Here is a 23671-nt window from a genome sequence, read left to right on the forward strand (position 1 = left end):
GACCCAGGGAGAAACGCTCTTTAAGTGTGCGCGTCGCTGACACCTCCAAGGAGCTGCTGAGAAGGGGAGACTGCTGGGGAAGCGGGTTTTAGGAAGCAAACCAGGGCTCAACAAACACAAGGAAAAGGAAAACCCTGAACTCTGCCTGGTCTCAGGCTGGGTGCTTCTGGGAAAGTCACTGAACCTCTCTGAGCCCGGGGCCCTTGTGAGAGGGGCAGTCAATGGTGTCCGCCTGGCAGAGGTGTGGTGTGACGTGGCTGCAGCCGTGTGCCTTCTTGTCACCGTGATGGCTGTGCCCCGGCTGCAGAGCGTGCGCGGTGCTTTCCTTCTCGGTGGTCTCCTTGGTCTACCTGGAGTTTATCTGGGCAGCATGTGTAGGCGGGGCTGCCTGCTGTATCTCCCTGGCTTGGTCATCTGCTGGGCACCGCCCGCTGGGCAGCCAGGACTCCCGGAGTCCGAGCCTGCCTCGTGGTGGGGTAGGGGGAAGGCTGGCCTCCTGGGGATGCTCCTTGGGTTGGGCCTGCAGCAGGCCAGGGCCCCGCTGGTGGGAGCACAGCATGGGAGATGGGTCAGGGACCAGACAGGGCACCAGCCATTCCCTAGTGCGAGACAGGTCCTGCCCTGGGCAGGGTTGGCACCATGGCAGGGCAGGGGGCAGGGGTGGTGGTGGTGGTGGGGGTGCTGGGAGCTGGAGTGGGGACCCTTCGCCTGGCCTTTTTGTGCAGGAGGCGGGTGTTAGCTCGGCTGAGGCCATGCCCACTAGCTGGGGGCAGGGGTCTCTGAGGCCGGTGAGGGCTGCAGCCAGTGGCTTGCTCTGAGTCCAGGGCCCAGCTGAAGGGAGAAGGAAGGAAGGGGGTGGGGGAGAGCGCTCAGTGCCCCTGCCTTTCTGCTCCCGTTGTCATGGCAACAGATGGTGGTTTGGCAGGAGAGTGGAGGGGGAGGGCTTTGCGTGAGGAGGCTCGGGATTTGGAGACCAGCTGGGATCCTTCAGGGACAGGGCGGGGCTCTGGCGACGGGGCTGAGCAAGCTCCTCCCCTGGGCCCCCAGCGCAGCCCCCCCCCGTTCACAGGGCAGGTTTTAGACCGAAACCCGGGTCTGCGCTTCCTTCCTCTGGAGTGCCAGCTCCACCCCGGCTCACAGTGGCCGCCTGGCCCTCCTTGCTCGCACCTCCCTCTCTCTCTCCCCTGGTTCCTGGACCAGGGCTGCAAATCAGAAAGAGACCAGTGCCCCCACCTGGACACCCCACAAGCCTGGGTCAGCGGGCAAAGTTGTGGTGGGGGGGGCTGCAGCTGGGCAGTGGGCCCGGCTCTGCCCCCGGCCCTGGGGATGGGGAGAAGGCCGGGCTGGAGCACTGGAGCCTCAACCCTGCACTGCCACCCGCTGCAGGGGCGACCGCCACGGGGCACCATCCCAGGAGGACCGAGTCCCAGCCAGCCCTGTGCTGCGACCCCTCCACTTGGCCTGCCTCCCTCTGCCTGTGGAGAGGGGGGAGGGAAGGGGCTCAGGCTTTCCGGGGTGATCACCTGAGCAGGCCCCTTACCGCCACCCCTGCACCTGCCTCCCTCCCTCCCACTGCGCCTGCTGGCTTCTCCCCAAGGCCAGGCAGGCGCTTCCTGCACAGCCTCCCGACCTGCAGGCCCAGTCCGGACTCGGCCCTGGTTGTTCCCCAGGAGCGTGAGTGTGAGGCCGTGTGTGAGCGTGAGAGGGGGTCCTGGCCTCACCACGGGGGGAAGGACCCTGTGCACGTCCATCAGGCCCAGCTGAGCCCCAGCTGTGGGTTCCCAGGGCAGAGTGCACACTGAGCTGAGTCTTTGGCCTGGTGCCGCCCACCCCATGGGTGAGGAAGCTGCCAGTCACCTGCTGAGGTTTGGACACCACTGCCTGGGCCACTGCAGGGCGGGCTCCCCAACCCAGTCTGGCATCGGAGGCCCTGCATCGGCCCCGAGCCCCAACACAGCACAGCCCCAACACAGCACAGCTCGGGTGGGATGGGGGGCGGGGACAGGGCCCCTCCTCCTATCCCACCCACAGGGCTCCTGCTGCTTTTGCAGGCTTGTGGCCACGCCCAGGACCAGCCGCCGCACCCAGCCTCCTCGCAAAGATTGGCTGGAGGGTTCTGGGGCCCCTTTCTCTGAGACCTCTCATGGCTCCCAGGGCTCAGGCCTTAGGCCAGGGTCTCCGGCTGAGCAGGTCGGCACGCCAGGTGTGCCCCAGCGCCCTGCGAGCACCCCTGGGGCCCCGACCCGTCACCAGCATCCGGCCATGTCCCCCTGCAGTCTCAGCTCAGTGCCTCCACGGAGCTTGCCCTGGCTCTCTACCTTGACCCCACCACCCACTCTCAACAGTCCGGGGGACCCCACCTCTGCAGCCCCAGGCCCCAGCGCTGATCCCCGGAGACCCTCCAGGGACCCCCCTCTCAGGACTTGTCAAGGGCCTGGGTAGGCACTCGGGGGAGACTGACCCCCCACCCACCTTGGGAAGCCTGGGTCTCCTTCAGGGCCTGGACAGCAGGAGGCCTGGGGCCTGGTTCGAGGTCCCCTCACTGCAGAGGGTCCGGGGGTCCCAGGCTGCAGGCTGACTCCTGACCTTTCTGGGGGAATGAGGTGTGTGGTGATGGGTGGGGATGTCAAAGCCACACGTGTGTGTGTGTGTGTGTGTGTGTGTGTGTGTGTGTGTGTGTGTGTGTGTGTCTTTCCATGAAGGTGGGCTCTCAGGCACCTCCCGACTCCTGCCTGGCACTAACCAGAAGGGGGAGGGGTGGAGGGTGGGTAGGGCACGGGGGAGGGGCAGTGTAGCCCAGGCAGCTTCCAGGGCAGACACAGTGACCTGTCCCCAGGGTGGGGAGTGGCTCAGAGAGCCAGCTGGTGGGGGCCCCTCTTCTCTCTGCCCTGCGCCCCCCGCCCCCACCTCCCAGGGCAGCAAGGCCTGGGGTGAGAGTGGGTGTGCTGCCCCTCTGTGCCGGTTAAGCTTGGCCCCTGGCACTGCCTCCTGCAGGCCACTGGGGGGAGCGGGGGAAAGGACCCCTGGGTCAGCCCAGGCCCCGGTGTGGGCGCAGCTCACCAGCCCTTTCCCCGGGGCTGTTTCCAGAGTCAGGGCAGCATCTGCAACGCCCCCGCCCTTGGGGAAGTGACTGGAGACCAAGGGCAGCTGCCTGCCAGCAGGGAAGCCAGAGAATTTTGTGGCTGGTTTGGTAAAATGCATGCCTTTTCTGGGGGGGCTTAACTGGACTGTTCTCAGTTTAAGAGAACTGTTCCTGGAAGGTGGGGGAGGGGCAGGCCAGAGCCAGCCCAGGTTTGGGGTGAGGCTGCTGAATGACGTGACGCAGGGCAGCCAGGCTGGGCGGGTGCCAGGCAGATGCCAGGGGACTGCGGTGCAGCTGCAGGAGGCGTGAGACACGGGGCCCTGTGGCCGTCCTGCCCCGCCAGCGGCACCCTCAGCCCCGTCCCTCACCTGCAGGTGTGCTGCTGTCTGCCCCCAGCCCAGTGTGCGGGGCCCAGCCCCCAGCTCCCCAACAGAGTCCCCCGTCAGGAAGGGAGTGGGCGCAGGGTGTCTAGGGCCTGCGGTGCGGAAGCTGAGCCCTGTCTTGGGGGATCCCTGCACTGTTCCCCTGTCCCCCACGAGTCCAGGTGGTGCCTTCCTGGAGCAGGTGGGAGCCAGGAGGAGGGGCCCTGACCTGAGCCCCGGGGTCAGCGGAACCTGCCTTACCCCTCCCTCCACCTCACAGTGTCTTTGGGGTGCTCGAGGGGCAGGGCAGTTGTGACTCCCGGGCAGGTGCCCTGGCCACTGGTCCCAGCCTTGGCTGCAGGCAGAGAGAAGGAGGTGACCACCTGGGGTGGGCTTAGGGACACCAAGGCCAAGGGCAGCCCTAACCAGTGGCCAGCCCTGCAGGGCAGAGGACAAGGGCCGCCCTCAGGGGCCAGAGGCTCATCTGCAGGGCCTGGGATGTGAGTGGGGCTGCCCGTGACCGTGGCACCTCCTGGTGACCTGTGGGGACACGTGGCAGCCTGCCCCACCCCTGCTGGACCCCCTTGGAGAAGGGCCCCTCCCTGGGAGTCGGTACCCTCTCGCATCCTGACATCCAGAGCAGGCCGTAGCTGAACGGTTCTTACGACAAAAGTGTGTTTGGTAATAATCAGTGACAGTCAGTGATAACTGTTTTCTTGATTCGTTCTTTGGATCTAAAACTATTCTCATTAATTAATTTAATTCATTTAAAAGGAAGACTTCACTTTCAGGCTCAAAGATACTAAAGTATTTCGTGTATGAGCCAAGGTTTGCATCTTCCAAAGACATCACACCCCCGAGGTTCACCCCGTGTCATTGCTTTGAGCCGTGAGCGCAGGGGAGGCTCTGGGGCGGGTGGGGGCCTCCGAGCGGCAGCCAGAACTTGCCTCCTGCAGAAGGTGGCATGTGTCGGGATTCAAGGACTCATCCTCTGCGTAGATGCAGCATCTGTCGCCGCCTCCGCACACGGGACAGAGACCCACCTGTGAGCAGCGATTGTCTGGAACTAGGAGGGTGATGGACTGCGTTTGGGGGAAACGGGTGTTTATTTTATCGCTGACGTTTGGCATTGGTGCGTGGTGGCAGAAAGTAGACCCGTGTCTTTCTTTGTAAAAAAGTTGAGATGAAATTCACATAACATAAAATGGACCATTTTAAAATGCACAGTTGTGCAGCGTTCGGCGTGTTCAGTGTGGTGCAGTCACCGCCCCTGCTTCCAGAACAGTCTCATCCCGCAGAGGAACCCGGTGCCCGTAAGGAGTGGCGCCTGATGCCCCTTCCCCAGCCCTGGCAACCACTAAGCTGCTTTCTGTTTCTGTGGGTTTATGTATTATTGTAGATATTTCATAGAAATGGAATCATGCGTATGTGGCCTTTTGTGTCTGCCTGCTTTCACGTAGCAGAAAATCCCAAGATTCATCCAGGTTGTAGCTGTGTCAACCTGTGTTCCTCTTTAAGGCTGAATAATATTCCTTTGTGTGGATGGACCACATTTTTTTTTTTTTTTTTTTTTGGCCGAGCCACGCAGCTTGTGGGATCTTAGTTCCCTCACCAGGGACTGAACTCGGGCCCCGGCAGTGGAAGCGCCGAGTCCTAACCACCGGACCACCTTTTTTCACCCATTCATCTGTCGATGGGCACTTGGGTTGTTTGCACCTTTGGTTGCTGTGGGTGTGTTTGAGTCCCTGCTTTTGGTTCTTTTGGGGACACAGCTAGGAATGGTAACCCTTAGGTTTAATTGTTTGCAGAACGGCCAGACTGCTTTCTGATAGACCCACTTTTAGTCAGTTTAGTTTTGCTGTGAATGTCTCCATAGACAGGGCCCCCCATTGCGTCCCCCCACCCGTTGGGTGTCCCCCACTGCCCACCCTACCACTGTCCTCTCTTCCTTTGCAGAATTTATGGGCTCAGAGGGAGGGTGTGACTCGCCTACATCTGTGTGATGCTCACAGGTGGTCCTGGTCCTGGTGGGGGCTCCCTGGGCTGCTGCCTGCCTGTTGTACCGGGCTCCATGGTGGCCACGGCTCCCCTTGGTCACTGTCACTTGCGAAGGCGGCTGTGGGAGCCCTGAGCGCCCAGCCTTGAGCTCTCAGTGGTTCTGTTCTGTGTCTTAGTTTTTACAGATTTGGACAAGTCGAGAGTTTGAAGTCCGTTGCCAGCTGGGACCCAGAGCAACACGATGGACAGAGTTTACCACTGGTTCCCGTGGTAGCCCTGGGCTTCGTCCAGGGCATGGGGCACCTCCCAGTAGACAGGGCAGTGTGGCCTCTGAGGGGCCGGGGAGGGGGCGCGGCTGGGAAGCCAGGCTGCAGGGGAGGGAGAGAGGCCACACCATCGAGGGCTGTGCTCTGGCTGGGGTGGGGCCCAGTGGTGCGTCGACGTGTCCGTGAGAGTGAAATGCAATAAAACAAAGTGAGGAAAAAACCCCAAACCTTGTGCAGCACAAGGCCGTGTACTTTACCATTTACTAGGTTCACCAGACATGAGATTATTTGGTCCAGTTGCTGCGAAAGTGTCTGGATGTTGTGGCGGGAACGAGACTGCACCCTGGTCCACTGGCCGCTCAGGGGCCCGGGCGCAGATGGCTTGCTGAGCGCTGCCCCGAAGGCTACCTCTTTGAACCGTTTCCAGTTGCACTGCTTTGGGGGTGAACTCACACCTCAGGGGCTTGACGGGTCAAGTTAGGCAATCCCCAGTGACCCCTGCATCTCCTCCCAACCCCCCGAGGTGGATACCTGTGGCTCTTCCCGGGGCATCCTTGGGTTTCCCTGTACTTGCAAATACCGCAGTAAACGCCTGTCTTGTCCATTAGCTGCAGCCGTATCTCTTCTCTTTTCCCTGCGAGATGAGCATACTGCTGTCCTCACCTCTCTTTCCCTCCCATCCTCCTTTCTAGCAGCTACTTTTACCTTTTTTTTTTTTTTTTTCTGAAGAGCAGTATCTCTGTCCTTCAGCCCACCCGTGCCTTGTGGGATTGACTGTTGGTTGACTCTCAAAAGTAAAAAAACCGTAAAGAGGGTTTTCCTAGATGTCACTCGGGAATTGTTGGTCAGTGCTGGGCTAGGTAGTGTGCCGGGATCACCTGTCTTGGTCATGTGACCCGCTTGAAGGAAGCTGTGCCTGTGCACCAGCCTGGTCTTTAAGGAGTTGGGGAAATCAGGGGTTTGGAGTCCATCAGCGGAATCTCTTTTCTGAGACCCCATGAATGTTTGTGTTCTTGACACATTCCACTTGCGTCACCATGACTTTCTTGAAGAGCCCTTTGATTTTCCTGGAGTTCCCAGGACTCCTCTCTGGATGGGATCTTAACTTCCTTCTGGTCTACCACCTCCTTTTGTCAGGTGACTTCCAGGAAAAGTGACACGGAGGCACCTTCTCTGCGGACTCATGCTCCTCCCATTAGCTCCGGACCTCAAGTGCTGATGGGAGATTAGATGCCAGTCTGACTTACCTGCCTTTTTCTTTGCCCCCATTTACACCAGAGCTCCTCGAAAGTGTTATTCCTGTTGAACCCACATCTTTTCCCTCTACCTCTTGACCTGGCCACCCTGCTGCATGCATGACCCTTACAGTGCCAAATCAGTGGTCACTTGGCAGTCCCTGGCCCGTCAGCAGCATCAGACGCAGTTGGACATCCTCCTTCACTTAACTTATGAAACCCCACATTTGCCCCTTTTTTTCCCTTCCTCCCCATTCCGCTTCTCTTGGACCGTCCTCATCTTGCCAGCCTGAAAATTGGAGTGCCCCCGGTCAGCTTGGCCTTTCTTTGCTGATGGTCACCCCAGGTGGCCTTGTCCATTCCTGCATGCTTAGGGTTTGCATGGCCCATTTTTATCATCCTCTTACTTTCAACCCGTGTGTGTCCTTTCAGTTGAAGTGTCACTTGTAAACCACACGTACTTGGGTTTGAGTTTCCTTTTTCCCCTGTCTGAGTCTCTTTTAGTTGGAGTGTTTAGATCAATTACATTTGGTATAATTACTGACATGCTTTGGTTTAAGTCTACTATCTTTCTATTTGTTTTCTATTTGTCCCATCTGTTCTGTGTACATTTTCCTTTCTTTCCTGGCTTTTTTTGTGTCAACCAGGTATTTTTTTAGTCATCCCACTTTCTTTCCTCTTTTAGTGTTTTCGCTACACCTCTTTTATTATTTCTTTAGCGGTTACTCTAGAGTAGTTCTCAAAGTCTTAGACCAGGGACCCCTTGGGGAGATCCTTGTGGGGGGTGGTCCATGAGGCCCAAACTGTTTTCATACATTATAGGATATCATTATACGATAGTATTTGCCTCAACACAGGGAAATTTCCGGAGGTTCCCCATGTGTCTTCTTTGAAGGCAGATGTTAAAAGAGGTCTGCAAAGATGTAAAACAGTGCCACTCTTCTCACTAGCTCTTTTTAGCTTTGAAAAAAATGGTTATTTTTAATAAAAATTATTTATGTTTGTGTATACTGGGTTTATTATATATACATTTTAAAAATATTTATTTGTTTATTTATTTATGTATTTGCACCGGGTCTTAGTTGCGACAGGCGGGCTCCTTAGTTGTGGCATGCGAACTCTCAGTTGCAGCATGCATGTGAGATCTAGTTCCCTATGCAGGGATCGAACCCAGGCCCCCTGCGTTGGGAGCGTGGAGTCGTAACCACTGCACCACCAGGGAAGTCCTGGGTTTATTATATTTAACGAGTTAATAAATATTTGTAAAATTTCTCAGTTTTAATTTCTAATCCAATAAATATCAGTAGATATAACCACATACATAAAGGTTCTTTGGTGTCCTCAGTAACTTTTATGAGTATCCGGGGATCATGAGGCCACAAAGGCTGCGACTTTCTGATTTAGGGGTTGCAGCATGCCTGCCTGTCACAGTCCTCATGGAGTTGGCACTGCCCCACATTGCAGAGGGGAGCGGCTTCCTGACGCAGTCCCTCATTTCTGGGCCCCTGTTGTGTCTGGCTTCTGCCTGGTGCTAACCCCACAGTACTTCGCTGCTGCATCTGCAGAGTCGACTCTTTAAGAGATGCCCTTTCCAGGGAGGGTGTTCCAGTTTCCTCATGTGTCCCCTTCTTGGTGCACCCTTTCCTGCCTGTGGATTGGGGCTCCCTCAACCTGAAGAGTTTCCTTTAGTGCTTTTATAGTGCTCACAACACATCCTCTCAGCTTTTGCCTAACTACGAATGTCTTTATTTTGCCTTAGTTTTGAAGGATATTTTTACTGGTTATAGAAGTTTAGGTTTTCTTTCAGCACCAAGGATGTGTTAAGCCATTGCCTCCTGGTCGCACTGTTTCTGGTGAGAAGTCAGGCACTACTGATGCTCCGCGTGATGTGATGTGCATTTTTTGTCTGGCTGCTTTTAAGATTTTCTCTTCCTCTCAGTTTTATCAGTTTAGCAGTGATATGCCTTAGTGTGGTTTTCTGTGTTTCTGTCATACTTTTGGTTCAGTGGGCCTCAAGGACCTGTGGGCTGAAATATCTAATAATTTGGGGAAATGCGTGGCTGTTATCTCTTAAAATATGTCCTCCACCCTGTCCCCCGACCCCCCTTCTCTTTTTCTGGGACTCCAATTACAGATATGTTAGACTGTTGGGTGCTGTCCCCCAGGTCTCTCGTGCTGTTTGGTTTGTCTCTTTGTTCTTTTGCTCCATACTTCAGCTTGGATGGTTTATATTGACCCATCTTAGATTTCACTAGTCCTTTCTTCTGTTGTGTCTAGTCTGCTGTTAAGTCCATTCAATAAATTCTTTTTGTGCATCTTTTCGTCTAATTAAAAAATATAGATAGATAGATATAGATATATAAATATTATTGCACAATCCTTTTCAGAAAATTCTACTGTTTGGGTCAGCTGCAGCCTGCTTCTGTTGGCTATTTTTTCTCTTGAGGGTAGGTAACTTTTCCTACTTCTTTGTGTATGTCATCATCTTTATTGTGTGCCAGGCATTATTTATTGAAAAGATCAGCGCAGTGGGTAAGGCTCCTCCAGAAAGGGCTTGCCTTTCCCTCTGTCAGGCATGTAGGGTGGTAGGACTTTCTCTGGGTCAGGACTAAGTGGATACTTCAGCGAGTTTCTGTTCATCTCTAGCCAAGTGTCTCAAGGGTGTGAGCTCCATGGTGTGGAACCTCTTTTTGTTGCTGTGGTTTTGAATGCCTGTCCCTGGAGAAGCCCAGTGAATACTTGTCAAGTGAATGAGTGAAAGAATGAAGCAGGCTCCCGGGATCTCACCTTCGAGAGGCCGTGCCTGGGTGTGGGTCAGCTTGCAGCCAGGGCCTGGGCCGACCAAGGGCCTTTTGCTCTGGCACGTCCATCTGCTCCAGGGCATTATTTCTGTTCACTCTTAGCTACTCCCTTTGGACAAACATTGGGCGTCCTGGATTGATCATCTCTTATTGTTTCACCTTTTCTTTTTGCTTTTTGCTCCGCCCCACTGGGCATTTTCTCATGTTTTTAGTCCTTATTTCAGCAGTTTCCTTCTCTAGCCGTTACTGTTATATCTTAGGGCTCTTTCTTGTTTTCTCATCCTTTCTGTAAATTTCTTGTTTTATAGATGTAGCAACTGATTAAATCCTGGCAAGTCAATGCAATAAACAGTAAAATAATTTTTAAATGTCTCTTTCTACCAAGTCAGTGCTGTTTCTTTCTCAGACTTCCTCTAGTGATGTGGTCGGCTGTTTACCTTCTGTGTGAGAAGCAGGAATATTTTCTTGCCTGGGTCTCTCCTCAGGGGGTCTCCTGCCTGGAGTTCAGAGTGTGGGGTGTCTGGTGGGGGCATGCTGATGGCAGGGGCTGAGCATTCAGCGTGTGAGAACAAGGACGAGCAGGGCAGCCTCCTGGCCCCTGTGGTCCTGGGCTTTGTCCCTGGTTGTGCCTCAGTCTTTGCCTGGAGGGAGGGGATGCTGACCCGGGCTCTCCCCACATCTATGCCCTTGATACATGCCCATCTGTTTTTGCAGCCCCATCCCAGGCCTGCCCTCTGCTCCTGGCTGATGCTGGCACCTGGAGTCTCTCTAGGGCACCCTGGAGGCCGGCCGGCCCGGCCCCTGCCCTGTCCCCCATCACCTGCCCCCTGTCTTCCTCCTTCAAGAGGTTTCTGGAATGTTTCGAGAGCTCTCCTTTCCACCACCAGAGGGTGGGGTCAGTAGGAGGCAACTGCAAGGGACCTGGGTCTGTCTGGCCAGCAGGGCCCTGGCAACCTCTCCAGGTCCTGGCCCCCAGCCCAGACTCCTCCTAGGGTCTCCCGGCAAGCATCTGTCCCGGCCCCTCCTCCCCAGAGCTCCACCCAACTCTGCCGTCTCCTCCATCACCTGGGCCAGCAGAGTCCTCTGGGCTCAGCCCTCCTCCCTCCAGCTCCGTCTTCTGACTCCCCATCCGTCTCCAGTGGAGATGCTTCTGAGCACACGCCTCAGTGTGGCCAGCTTAGGAAGTGCCTCCGGGCACCTCCCGGCCACAGGGCATGTTCCTATTCCTAGCTGCTTCCAGAGCCCCCTTACTGAGCCTAGAGGCCTGGATGTTTGGCATCCCCTTCACGTCCAGCAGGTGCCCAGCATCTCGCCCCTTCTCAGCTTTGACCTTGGGAGCCTGGCCTGAGTGTCTCTTGGGGGAGGAGGGTCTGTGTCCCCAGGATCACTGCGGCACCCACCCCCAACCCTCCAGCTGGGTCCTGGCAAATGATGTTCTTCATCCCAGGGCTTCAATTGGTGGTTCCTGTCAGCAGTTTCCCACTGGGCACAGAGCTGCGAGGGAGCTTGTTTTGTTTCTTTTTTTGCAGGGAGGGGGTGTGGGCAGGCATGGCTGATCATCTTTTTTCAGCGGTTCTGGGCCTGAAAGCATTCCAAGGCCCTGAGGGCTGCGTTGGGCTGTGGGGCAAGGGTGCCTGGCCCCACCCTGGAGACCCCCTGGCTGTGCTGAGGGTTAGAACCCTCAGCTGTACGTTTTCGTGGGTGCAATCCCAGATGCCTCTGGGAGGGGGAGGGAGGAAGTGTAGGATGCTTAGGACTGAGATGTGGGTGTGTGAGAGAGCGATGGGGTGTTTTCTCATTTAATCTCTACTGGCATCAGGAGAGGGTGTTAGCACACCCCTGTGGCTGGAGGGGCCACCCAAGTCCCCACTCCGGGCGGAGATGGGGAACCAGGCTTCAAAGCCTCGGCCCTGACCACAGCCGTTGTGCCCACTGCTGGCCAAATATGGCTGGCTCAGCGGGGGAAGGGCCTTCAGGTACCAGAATAGCCCCCCGAGCTTCGTCAGGGGCACAGAATGGCCGTGGAGGTGGGAAGGGCTCTTGGGGATGGGTGGGGAGCGGCCCCCATGTCCCTTTCCTCCCGTGGGTCAAGGGCTGCCCTGGGGCTTCTGGCCTGTCCCACGGAGGGGGCAGCAGTGCCCTTGTGTTTGGGTGCTGTGGGCGGGGCAGGCAGGGAGCCCAGCGGAGGCGGCTGAGTGGCTTCAGTGCGTGTGAAATATGTCAGGGCTTAATTAATTTAATTTGAGAGGTTCCTTTTCGGAGCGTGAACAGTTGTCTCCCAAGAGACGCCGCCACCTCCTCCCCCTCCCGCCTGCCTGGCGCTGGTGGGCGAAGGAAACAGCGGAATCTATATTGAGAGTGTGCCACCCCCCGGTCCCCCCCGGGAGCGCGGTGAGGGGTGTCGGGGTGTCACCGGGAGCCCGGAAGCGTGGGCGCACCGGGGGCGGATGCAGCGCAAAGCTGGGGCGCGCGATCCCGGCATCCCCGCCAACCGGAAGGGGGGAGGAGAAGGGGGGAGGGAGAGGAGGAGGTTGGGGAGCTCCGACCCCAGGAGGAGAGGCCGAGAGAACCGGGGCGCCTTATCAGCCCACCGAGAGCTGGGGCTGAGTGTGCGCGGGCGGGCGGGGAAAGGAGGGAGGCGCGGGGTGGGGGGCGCGGGAAGAACCAGGCGGGACCAGTAATGAGGGAACGTGCGCGCTTTGATGTCTGGCGGCAACTTCAACGAGGCCGCCCCCTACCGCGCAGGTGTGAGTCCTCGGAGGCCCGAGGGAGGCCCGAGGCGCGCAGGCGGCGCGTGTTTGAAGTGGGCCCCCTGGGCGTGGGCACCCTCTGGGCGGGGACCCGGGGGCCGGGGCAGGTCGTGGCGCTCCCGGGTCCAGTGCTCCTCCCTCCCCGCGCTGCTCCTGGAGGAGCAGACGTGAGGGAGGAAGAGGGGGCGGCTGCGGAGAGCGCCCCCAGACGTCCTCCAAGGCCGGGTCTCCCGTCCAGTAGGAGCGATTACTGGGGCCGCGGCAGGGGACGCAGGTAGAGCCCCGCCGCGCTGCTGGCCTCTCTGTGGCCATTCTTCGTTTATTCATCTGGCCCACTGAAGGCCGAGCCTGCAGGCCCCGAACTTCCCCAGCCCAGCCATGGGGCCCCTGGTGGTCGGGTGGGAACAGAAGTCAGGCAGGATTGAAAGGGCGCTGGCAGCTGGGTGCCCGGGCCGCTGGGGGGGCGGGGGGGGCTGCAGGTGTGGGGGGGCTTGGCCTCAGCGCGATCCCCCCACCCCCCACCCTCGCCGGCCCAGAGCAACGTGAACCCTCTCCCAGCAAGGTCTCCCCCTCGGGCCTTGGAGGTGGCGAAGGCAGTGCCCCCAGTCCCTGCAGTGGTGGTGGGGGGGCGTTTTGGACCTTCCTGAGCACCGGCTTCAGAGGCTTGGAGGGGGCGAGGGTCCCTCCCCGGGTGGAGCCGCCTGGGCCCTGCCCCCCACTCTCCCCAGGGCTCCACCTGGGCCCTGGGCCACCAAGCTCCATCCTCTGCCCGGCCCAACTCCGGGCCCTGCCTTGGTGCACTCCCTCCGAGGGGTGGGAGCTCCTGTAGCACCTCCCCACCCCACGGTTGGAGGGGGGTGTTATCCTGGACTCCGAGGACCCTTCTGTGGGACCGAGCCGTGGGAGACCCTGTGGGGGGCCTGGGTGGGGCTGCGTGTCCAGGCGCTGGAACGTGGGGGGGGGGCGGGCGGCATCTCCTGAGGTTGGGGCTGATGCACATGGGGCTGTGCAGAAGGGTGTGCGTGCCCCTGGTGTCCTGAGTTTACAGGCCACAGCAGTGCCATGTCCCCAGGCTGTGGTGCAGGCAGGCCTCCTGCTCGGCGCAGCGGAGAGCCAGGGCTGTGGCCGGTGGAGGTGCCCCAGGATCGCCAGCTGTCTTCCAAGGGCACCCTGGCTCTGGTGTCCCCCAGCTCCAGTGTGGTCCGGAGTAAGTCGCCTGCTGTCCCTGGGCGGGGACGGGGCCATCCCGCTGCTCAGCTGGCCTGGAGGGTGCGCCGGCTCCTGTCCGTGGTGCTGAAAGGGGCTTCACGTGCCACCGCCCACCGCCTGCACCTCCTGCAGCCCCGGGCAGCTGCAGGCATTCTTTCCAGCATATGTTTTTCCCCCACCTCTTTGCCCAGCACACCTTCGACTCCCCAAGTCTGTAATGAGGGGGTGATGGGGATGGAACTTGTGTCTACACCAGCTGGGGAAGCCCCGCCTCCGGGGCTGGCCGTGGGGCAGTTTCACCCTGACTCCCTGGGCAGTGGCAGTGAATGGACCTTGGGGTGCTGCAGGCCTCACCCAGCCTTGTGTCCCCTTCGGAGAAAGGGAGGAGCCATTGCAAGGATCAGGGTTCAAGTGGGACATAGTCGGGAGCCTTCGTCCTGACCCGACAGTGGCTGGAGCGGGGGCCACACCCAGGCCTGACCACTGCCCAGAGCCTGCCCGCCCGAGGGTCGCAGCCGTGGCGCCAGGCTGACCAGGTCTGCAGTCCCCAGGGCCCGTGCCCCAGATGTCGCCGGTGCCGGCCAGGCTTGCCGTGAGAGCTGCTCAGCACTCACAGAGACAGCAGAACCTGACAGCCCACCCCCAGTCCTGACCTTAACCTCTCCAGGGCCCCTGGGTGCTCGAGCACTGTTGGCAGCTACCCATTGTGGCGGGCACAGAGGTGTTTGCCGCGTGTGTGTGGGCCTGGGGAGGGGCTCCCGTTACACTGAGTGACGTGAAGGTGCGTGCTTACATAGAGGCCTCCGGAGTGAGCGGAAACCCTTCTGAAACGTACCAGGAGGTTTGGGGTGAGAGGAGACTCAGGTAAATACCGTGTGAGCTGAAGGGACCCTGCACAGTTCCCTGGGGCCCCACACGACTGCCACAACCCTGGTCACTAGAACAACAGAATCTTATCCTCAGCTCCAGGAGCCGGAAGTCTGCGGTGGTTCTCCTGAGGCTCTGAGGGAGGATGGTTCCAGGCCCCTCCCCCGGCTTCCGGTGGTTTGCTGGCTCTTCTAGAAGCATCCCCGCGGCTTCTTCCTCCATCTTCACGTGCACCTGTGTCTAAGCTCCCTCTGTCTTTCTCTTATAAGAACTTTTGTCACTGGATTTAGGACCCACCTATCCTCCACGCAGGGTGGTCTCCTCTTGAGATCTATAACTGAAGTACCTCTGTAAAGGCCCTTTTCCCAAACATGCTCACACTCATGGGTTCTGGGCATTAGGACGTGGACACATCTTCTTGGGGCCACCATTCAACCCCTGCACACTGGGTTTGGGGCCCCAAGTGGCTCCGAGTTCTGCACTGTCGCTCCCTGCCCGTGGGCTCAAGAGCTGCTCGGCTGCTGCCGGGAGCCCTTGGCTGTCGCCTGGCTGTCGCCTAGCCGTCCCCGGTCCTGCAGGATGAGGGAGTGGATGCTCTTCCTGGAAGCCTGGACCCAGGTGCCACCAGGGCTCCTCCCCCACAGCTGGGTACCCCGAGTGGGGGGGTGATGGGAGGAGAGCCAGGTGGGGTTAGCCGTCACCCTAGTGGGGTGGCCTCCTGCCCCCCGTCAGGATCCCCCACCCACGCAGGCAGACAGCGGAGTGGGCTGTGCCGGGGAAGAGACGGGGTCAGTGTAGGAGACAGAGGACGGGCCGAGGAGTCCCCTTTTCTCAGCGGCCACCTGGTGGCAGGAGTTTCCCCAAGGTTTAAAAGACTAGGATACAGCCCCCTCCACCGCCCCCCCTCCAGGAGTGGGGAGGACCGTGCATCATCCTCAGCCCACCACCAGCACCCGTGCGACTCGCCGTCCCTAGGGCTCCCAACCCGGCCGGGCCTGGGAGGACTTAGTCCTGGGAGCCGGGCAGGCCTTTGCTCTCCCCCAGCGATGGCGGGAGCCGGCCAGCTGGCTGGGGGTCAGGACAGACCAGGGTTGAGGCTCTGGCCCTGGGACGCCCTCTGGGTAGGCTGCCTAGGGGGAGAGGCCGCCCCTCTTCCGGTCCCAGGGTTTCACAGGCACCTCCTGCTGTCTGATGGGGCTGGGCTGGGCCAGCCGGGGGCCTGTTGGGGGATTATTTTTCCTGCTTCCTCAGGTGAGGACACTCAGGCCTGGGGCGGTTCGGGATCTTATCTGAGAGCGCCGGCCGGGACCACCAGGCTCGACTGCCGCTGAGGCCATGTGTCTTGTCTGTGAGGCTGTCCCCCACGTGTGCTCAGCTCACACTGGGCACCGTCCTGGGCGTTCCTCTGAGGCCTGGCGGTTTTAGGGCTGAGTGTATTTCTTTGATCTCTGTTGCTGTATAACAAGCTGCCCCCAAAACCTAGTGTCTTGAGACAGCAAACGTTCTCTCACCACCCCTGAGGGGCTGGCATCCAGGGCAACTGAGCTGGGTGCATGGGGCTCAGGGGTCTCACGAGGTTCCAGGTGTGGGCTGGACTGGAGGCTCCCCCCGCCCCTGCTGTCTCCTGGAGGCCATGTGGCTGTCTCCGAGGGGCACTGCCTAGAGACAAGGCAGCCGTCTCCACCCGAGCAAGACCCCAGGGACCCCAAAGGAAGCTGTGCTCTTGTTAGCATCTGACCTTGGAGACAGGAAGCCATCCGTTCTGCCACGTTCCATTGGCCACAAAGACCAGCCCTGGTGCAGCGTGGGGGCGACCACACTGCCCGGGGGCCGGTTTCCAGGAGGTACGAGTCACCAGGGGTCCTCGTGGGGCTGCAGTCCACCGAGGCGGGCGGAGCAGCCAGCACCTAGGTGACAGGAAGGACCTGCACCGGGAGGCCAGGCGCCACTGCACTGATGGCAGAAGACGCGTCCCCTCCCAGGCTGGGGACTCGGCCCCATTCCTGCTCTTGCCCCGTCTCAGGGCAGCCGAGCCCGTCTCGCCCCGACCACTCTCTAAGTCTCCCCTGGTGCCAGCTGCGGTCAGCAGGGCCGGCAGCAGGTCGAGCAGAAGGGCTGGGCAGCAGGCCGGGCAGCAGGGTGACCAGCTTTGCTGACTCTTCCCAAGAACCGGTGTGGAGCCGCCTCCCCATCGTCCAACGAGAGCCTGGGCGGGAGGGGTGACAGGGCTGCTCCATCCTGTCCACCCCAGGAAAACGGCATCCCCCGACGCCCCCGCAGTGGGCGGAAAGTGGGCCGCCGTTAGCTGTGCTTGTGGCCCTGGCACCACGTTTGCTGGCCACGTGGTCCAGAGGCACAGTGGGGAGTGATGCGCGAGGAGGGCCGGTCACCGCCCTGGGCGTTAGTGGTGATCGGTGGTCCTGTGAGCATTAGCGGCTGGATGCTGGTGTCTCCCAGGGTGCTCAGAGGGGCTCTGGGGGGTCCAGGCAGGCTGCCCTGTCCTCCTCCGGGCTCAGCAGAAGCCTGACGGGGGACTGGAGGTGCCAGGTGACCCGAGCTGGGCTCTGGCGCATCCTGCCCTCCACCCCGTCTGATCACCCGTGCCCGCGTCCCCAGCACGAGGAGGCCAGTGTGGGCACACGGACGGGGGCTTCGCAGGAGCGGGTGTGTCCCGTCCCTTCCCCTCAGGGTCTGTTTCTTGTCCCCTGAAGGCCTGGGCTCATCGGAGGCTGCGGCCCGGCTCTGTCAGCACCACGGACAGCAGCTGGCGCTGCGCTGCGGCAGAGCGGATTCTGGTTTCCAGGCCGCCTCCCGCTGGCTCACGTGGAAGTAACCGAGAAACGTGCTGACTCCGGACTGGCGCCCCTCCCCCTCCGCCAGAGCCTGGGGCTCGCTTCCGGGGAGACAGGCCGACCCCCACCCTTTATCTGAACCGTCGCCCTCTTCTGGGGGGCGCGAGGCAGAAGCCACAGCAGGGGTCTCGGGGTTGGCCCCTGAGGCAGGGGACTCCCCCGTGGGCTGGGGCGGGCAGGAGGGACCCCTGAACCTGTGAAGCTACGGCTCGGTGCGTCTGGCAGTATGGAGACGGCGGGGCAGTGGGGAGAAGGGCCTTTTAGGCAAAAACTCCAGGGCCCTGCAGAGCTGACGCCACCGAGGGAGGGGCCCACGCAGGGGACAGCCCGGCCCAGGGGCTGGAGGGGCCTTCTCTCTTCCTTCAGCTGGCTCCGTGCCCCAGGGATGGGTGCTCACGGTGGCAGAATGATCTAGACTTGGTGATTTAAACGAGAAACGGCAAAAACAGTCTCTTCTCTCTTTGCTTTCCCGTCTGTGTGGGAGCCGCATGCACCCTGCATGTGTCACTTCGCAGGACTCTGCCAGCAGGGCCTGGGGCAGACCCGGCCGCTGTGCAGAGCCCGTGGGATTTGTGTCACCGAGGTCACACGGCCAGTCGGCGGTGTGGAGGCGCAGGCGGGGGCAACCACGCACGGGACCCACGTACGTGTGTGCGCGCTAGCTTGCGCACACCCCTCTCGTGCCCTGGCTCCCACGTGCAGAGGACACGGCCGGCGAGCGCTGGCTGGCAGCGTGGAGCTCAAGCCAGGAGAGGAGGCGCGAGGTCACACTCCTGTGTTGTCGTGCGGTGGGTGGGACACAGGTCAGCTGCGGGGGAGAAGGTCACGAAGCTCTCCTGCCACAGACACCGGCTGAGCGTGGCCCCCAGGCCCCGAGAATCTCCCTCCCGGCCTGTTAAAGAGGGTGCTGGGAAGGCCCTGGGTGACGGGAACCCACAGGCCATCTTCAGGGGCCATAAGTGTAGGAAAGGCACCCCAATCCTGGGAGGGAGGCTCCCGCCCACGAGACGCCGCCCCTCCGGGAGGGTGGTCACAGTGCCGTGTGGTGGGGGGCTGACAGACTGAGCCACGGTGCCCCCATTGCCATCCGGGGGTTCAGATGAGGTGGGCAGCGCGTGGGCTGGGTGGGTGGGGGGATGGTAATCAGATGGAAACTGACAGAGGAATGTCACTGACAGGAGTGGGACCTCCCTCTGGTCCTGACCCCCCTGCAGCCGCCACTTGGGGGTGGCCAGGAAAGCCCTGGGTGCAGGACGCTCACTGGGCCCCCAAGGGGTGGGGTGGGGCCAGCTGGGGTCTCAGGACCTGACGGCCACAGGCAGAGGAGCGAGGGGCCCCGGGGCGGGGGGAAGGGCCCTCTGGGAGGTGCTGCAAGCATGCCCTGAAGGAGGCCGTGCAGTGGCCTGGCACCTGGAGAGGAGACAGACAGCCGAGGGCCTGGGGCAGCTCTGAGCTCAGGACGAAGGGCGGAGGGGCAGGCCCCTGGGAGCCGCACTGTCTGCCCACAGGGACTGCGGGGCTGGGGGCTGCGGGGCTGCGGGGCTGGGGCCGCGGGACTGGGGCCGCAGGGCTTGGGGCAGCGGGGCTGGGGGCTGCGGGGCTGCAGGCCGCGGGGCTGGGGCCGCGGGGCTGGGGGCTGCAGGGCTGGGGCCGCGGGGCTGGGGGCTGCGGGGCTGCAGGCAGCAGGGCTGGGGCCGCGGGGCTGGGGGCTGCAGGGCTGGGGCCGCAGGGCTGGGGGCTGCGGGGCTGGGGCCGCAGGTCTGGGGCCTGCGGGGCTGGGGGCAGCGGGGCTGGGGGCTGCGGGGCTGGGGGCAGCGGGGCTGGGGCCACCGGGGCTGGGGGCTGCGGGGCTGGGGGCAGTGGGGCTGGGGCCACAGGTCTGGGGCCTGCGGGGCTGGGGGCAGCGGGGCTGGGGGCAGCGGGGCTGGGGCCGCAGGGCTGGGGGCAGCGGGGCTGGGGCCACAGGGCTGGGGGCTGCGGGGCTGGGGGCAGCGGGGCTGGGGGCTGCGGGGCTGGGGCCGCAGGGCTGGGGGCTGCGGGGCTGGGGCCGCAGGGCTGGGGGCAGCAGGGCTGGGGGCTGCGGGGCTGGGGCCGCAGGGCTGGGGGCTGCGGGGCTGGGGCTACAGGGCTGGGGGCTGCAGGGTTGGGGCTGCTGGGCTGAGGCAGCAGGCCTTGGCCGGGCCACCCTGAGAGGTCGAGAGGGGAGCCTGATGCCGCCTGCACCAGACCAGGGCCTTCCCCTCCCAGGCACTCACGGAGGCTCATTACTTGGGGGTGGAAACAGCGCTAGAAGCTGGCATGCAGTTAGAGGGAGTGACCCCACTGTGTCTGTAGGGAGGGAAGTCCTCAGGGGGCCCCGCTGACACCCCCAGTGTTGACTGCCCTGTTGGGCTACAGGGCTGAGCCTGAGGTGCAGAGGGTCCCCTTCCCCGCCCCCCGCCCCAGATGCAGCACTGTCACCTGGCCTGGACCCCTGTCCAGCCCCAATGGCAGTCTCTGGGCAGTGGAGCCTGGGCCCCCCTTTGGCAGGTCCCCACTGGGCGGTGGTCCCTTGTGCTCTGTTCACTCCTACGAGCTGGCAGCCCTCTGGGTGCAGGGCCCTCCAGCAGGGTTTTTCCCTGAAGGTAACTGACCAAGAAGAATAGGGAGGCCAAGGATGACCAGAGAGCCGTAGGGTGAGGCATCTGCTCAGGACCACCCCTGCCTGACCTCTGACCCCACAGGCCTGTGCAGCCACCTCCCATGCTGGACCCCTGCAGGTCTGAGAGCCCCGAGGGCTGCACCTTCCCGCTCCCCACCGCTCCCGGGCCGCCCGGGGCCCTGGCCTCCTTCCTCCGACCAGACTGGTGCCCTGGGTTTGACGGCTAACCGGGGGCCAGCGGGGGCTGCAGAGGGCGCTGAGCCAGGCCTGGAGAGCTCCCTGCCCCCAGCACTGTGGCCGCCTCTTGGCCCTCGAGCCATAGTAGGTGAGTGGAGGGGCCGGGGTGCTCGAGAAGGCCGTCCTGCTGTCCTGCGCCCTTGGCCCAGGTGCGGGGAGGTCCCGTACACTTGGGCGCCCTGGGGCGGGGTCTGCTGTCAGCTAGCGGCTCCTGGATCCCCTTGACCCTCCCAGCCACGCTCAGGAGCCCCGGGAGGTGGGGACCCGTGTTCGTGCACACGCGTCCTTGTGCCTGAGCCTGGGGTGTGGTGGGGAGCTCGTGGTGGGCCTGGGGTCCTCAGGACGCCCTTGAGGAGCCCCTTCCTGCAGCAGGGCCCAGACGGCACAGCACCCTCAGGCCCCCGCCGGGCGGGATTGCCTCTGTTCCTCCCGCAATTATCTGTGTCGCTCTGTACTTTCCTTCTCTTGACGTGCGCCGTATTTGCTGCAAAGGCAATAATTAGAGGTGAAATCACAGTTGGAAAATGAGCCTGAGCTGTTGGAGGGTGCGGTAATTAGGGCGGTCTTGGGCTTCCCTAGCAGGCCCTCCTGAGGGTGCACTCTGCTCCCTGCCTCCAGGGAAGTGGCAGGACTGCTTGGAACCCAGACCTCCCACCCCAGAGGACCCCGGGGCTGCAGGAGACCAGCACAGCCAGGGCGGCCTGGAAGCTTCACCCAGGAGGGGCACCTCCATGCTGGGCTTTGAGGGGTGTGTAGGAGTCTGGGCAGAGGACTTTCGGGGAAAGAGGCAGCAAGCGGAGGAAGGTGAAGGCAGGGAGATAGCCACCAGAGTTCTAGGACGCGGCCCAGGGCAGCCCCCTGCACCCCAGCCACGTGTCCTGGCCGGGGGCCCAGCCCGCAGGCCCGCTAGCAGCTGTGAGGGTGGGTAAGGCTCACGCCCTGATGGCATGGGGCTCGTCCAGGGCACCTTGTCCACTGGGTCCTTTGTCCTCCTGGCCTTTCTGTGCACCAGCTGGTGATGGAGTTTCTCATCTGTGAAGTGAGGTCCCCGATGTCACGCGGCCCCAACACTCTGTCAGCAGACTGGCTGCTGTGGTGGTCAGTGATGGGAGTGGTGGCAGCGGCCACTTAGTTTTCCACTTCCGGAGGGTCGCCTGCGTCCCTGTCCAGCTCCCTTTTGAGTTGAAGCTCACTTCCCTTTATTCCCCATGTGCCCGTGACCCCTGCCTCCTGAGGACACGCGTGTAGGGGTGTGTGTGCACAGGTGTGAGGTTCATCTGTGGGGCGTTTCTGGGCCATCTGTCCTGGGCATTAGGGACTTGGAGGGACTTGTGCCCCCGGGGAGCAGCCTGGCCGCCGTTGCTGCGGCTCCTTGAGGCCTGTGCATCTTGTCTGGGGGCCCCGCCAGGCAGAAGCCTGCTTCTCACTCAGGCTGGCTCCCGCTCCGTTTCTGCGTCTGGGCCCGGACCTGCCTGGAGCCGGGGTGGAGGGGTCAGTGCCAGGCCCGGTTCCCATCCTGGAGGCCGTCCTGGGCCACGGCTCTGAATTACAGATGCCGGTGACACTCTTCCTGCTGCCCGGGGCCCATTCTCTGTGCTCGGCTCCTGACCTGCAATCGCAGGGCTCGGGCTCCGGATCAAAGGCAGCTGGGGAGAGCCCCCAGGAGCCCGCAGCCCTTCCCGGGTGGGAGCCGGGGCTCAGCGGGCCCCCCTGCGGGACCTCTGTCCTTCCCTGAGCCGAGGAGCTTCGGGCCCCCAGGCTCAGGGCTCGGGGGTTCCACTGGGCCTGGTCCCCCGCCCCTCGTCCAGCCCTGCCTGCCGCTGCTCCCGCCTCTGGGGGGCACAGGTCATCTCCCGGCCGCCAGCGGGCTCACTGCCCACGGGGAGCAGGAAGGAGGAGGACGCGACACTGCTGGGAGGGTGTGACTGCTCGTGACCCCCAAGGCCTGATAAAGAGATGCGCCCCTTAGGGGAACATGTTTTCAATGCATATGACAAAGAATTCATTTCCCATACAAAGCAAAGGGCTTTGCAAATTGGTAAGAGCCACCCCTCAGCAGCCTAAAAAGGGGCAAGTGCAAACCCGAGTGGTCGGAACCGTGAGACTGTGTCAAGGTCATAACTAAAGCAGCAGCAACAGAGTCGGAAAAGTGTGAATGAAACCGAGGGGCGTCCAGCGCTCCACATCCCTCAAAACCCAGCACAGGTCGCGGACAGGCTGCAGTGCCGTGGGGAGCAGGTCGGCCTACGCTGCATCCAGGCGCCTGAATGCCAGAGGCGGCCCAAACTATGGTGGTCACCTCCGTGCCCATCGGGGGACACAGGCCACCTCGGGAACGTCCAGGTCGGGCCCAGGCTTGGGAGGGGAGAGTGCAGGGCGTCTCGGTCTGAGGCCACAGAGGGTCCAGCGGAGGGCAGGAGGCCAGGGGGCAGTGACCAGGACTGCGGCTGCCTGCAGCGTGGTGATGACAGCAGAGGTGAATCGGCGGAGTGTCCTGTCCCGTGGGAGATGCAGGGAGGCGGGCCGCGGGGCCGCAGCTGCTAGGAGAGACATTGGCCTGGGGTTGGCCCAAGACAGGCGGGGCGGGGGCGGTGGCGGCAGGGGCACAGGATCCGGGTGCTGAGGGAGGGGCCGGGGTTGGGTGCGGGAGGGGCCCCGCCGGTCAGGCCTGGGCGGTGGCCGGACGGGGTCTGAGGGCTCCTCTCGCCCCCAGGCCTCGTGAAGCTGGGGATTCACTGTGTCACGTGCCAGAAGGTGGCTGTCAAGATCGTCAACCGCGAGAAGCTCAGCGAGTCTGTACTGATGAAGGTGAGCATGGGGGCGGGCGGGGGCAGGTGGGGGGCGCCCAGTGGGCGGGGTGGAGCCAGGCCGCAGGCGAGCCAGCCTGGGAAGGGGGGTTCCTGCTGGGTCCTGCCGTCCCATCTGTTGAGAGGGCTGGCTGGCCTCAGTTTCCCCCGTTAGAATCAGGACGAGACCCCTGTCTCTGAGGGAGAAGGGGAAGTGCCGGGTCCCAGGAGGCCTCGCAGCCCCTCCTCCTCCCCGCTCCCCCCACCTCAGCACCCCGCCCCAGCCCTGGTGGAGTCTGGTCCCCTTAGGGACTGAAGCAGACCCCACATGACTGGAGGACTCCTGGGTGGGACCAGACACTCAGCGGGGAGGGGCTGCCCAGGCTGTGTTCCCCATCTGTCTGTGCTCATCTGTCCAAACGGCTGTCAACTCAGCGGGCAGGGCTGAGGGGCAGAGGGGGAGCGGGCCTGGCTCTCCAGGCACACGGGGGCAGCAAAGCAGGAGGGCCGTGGTGGGGGCCGGCCAGTGACACAGTGAGGACCCCTCTGGCCGGGGGGAGGGCAGGGGGGGACCGGGTGGGCCCA

The 23671-nt window shown here is 62.0% G+C and overlaps 1 protein-coding gene across 6 annotated transcripts in view; it reads left to right on the forward strand.

The window, feature by feature from the left end:
• BRSK2 (BR serine/threonine kinase 2) overlaps nt 1–23671 on the forward strand; it is a gene marked incomplete at both ends in the record, with an annotated part of 62794 nt that overhangs the window by 17594 nt on the left and 21529 nt on the right. For all 6 annotated transcript variants that reach the window (XM_079709545.1, XM_079709546.1, XM_079709548.1 and 3 more), the window contains one exon: nt 23014–23108. In XM_079709545.1, coding sequence (XP_079565671.1) covers nt 23014–23108 — 95 coding nt within the window. The remainder of the gene's footprint in view (nt 1–23013; nt 23109–23671) is intronic.

This window comes from Hyperoodon ampullatus (assembly GCF_949752795.1).
Source record: "Hyperoodon ampullatus genome assembly, chromosome: 7".
In the NCBI taxonomy this organism is placed as follows: Eukaryota; Metazoa; Chordata; class Mammalia; order Artiodactyla; family Ziphiidae; genus Hyperoodon; species Hyperoodon ampullatus.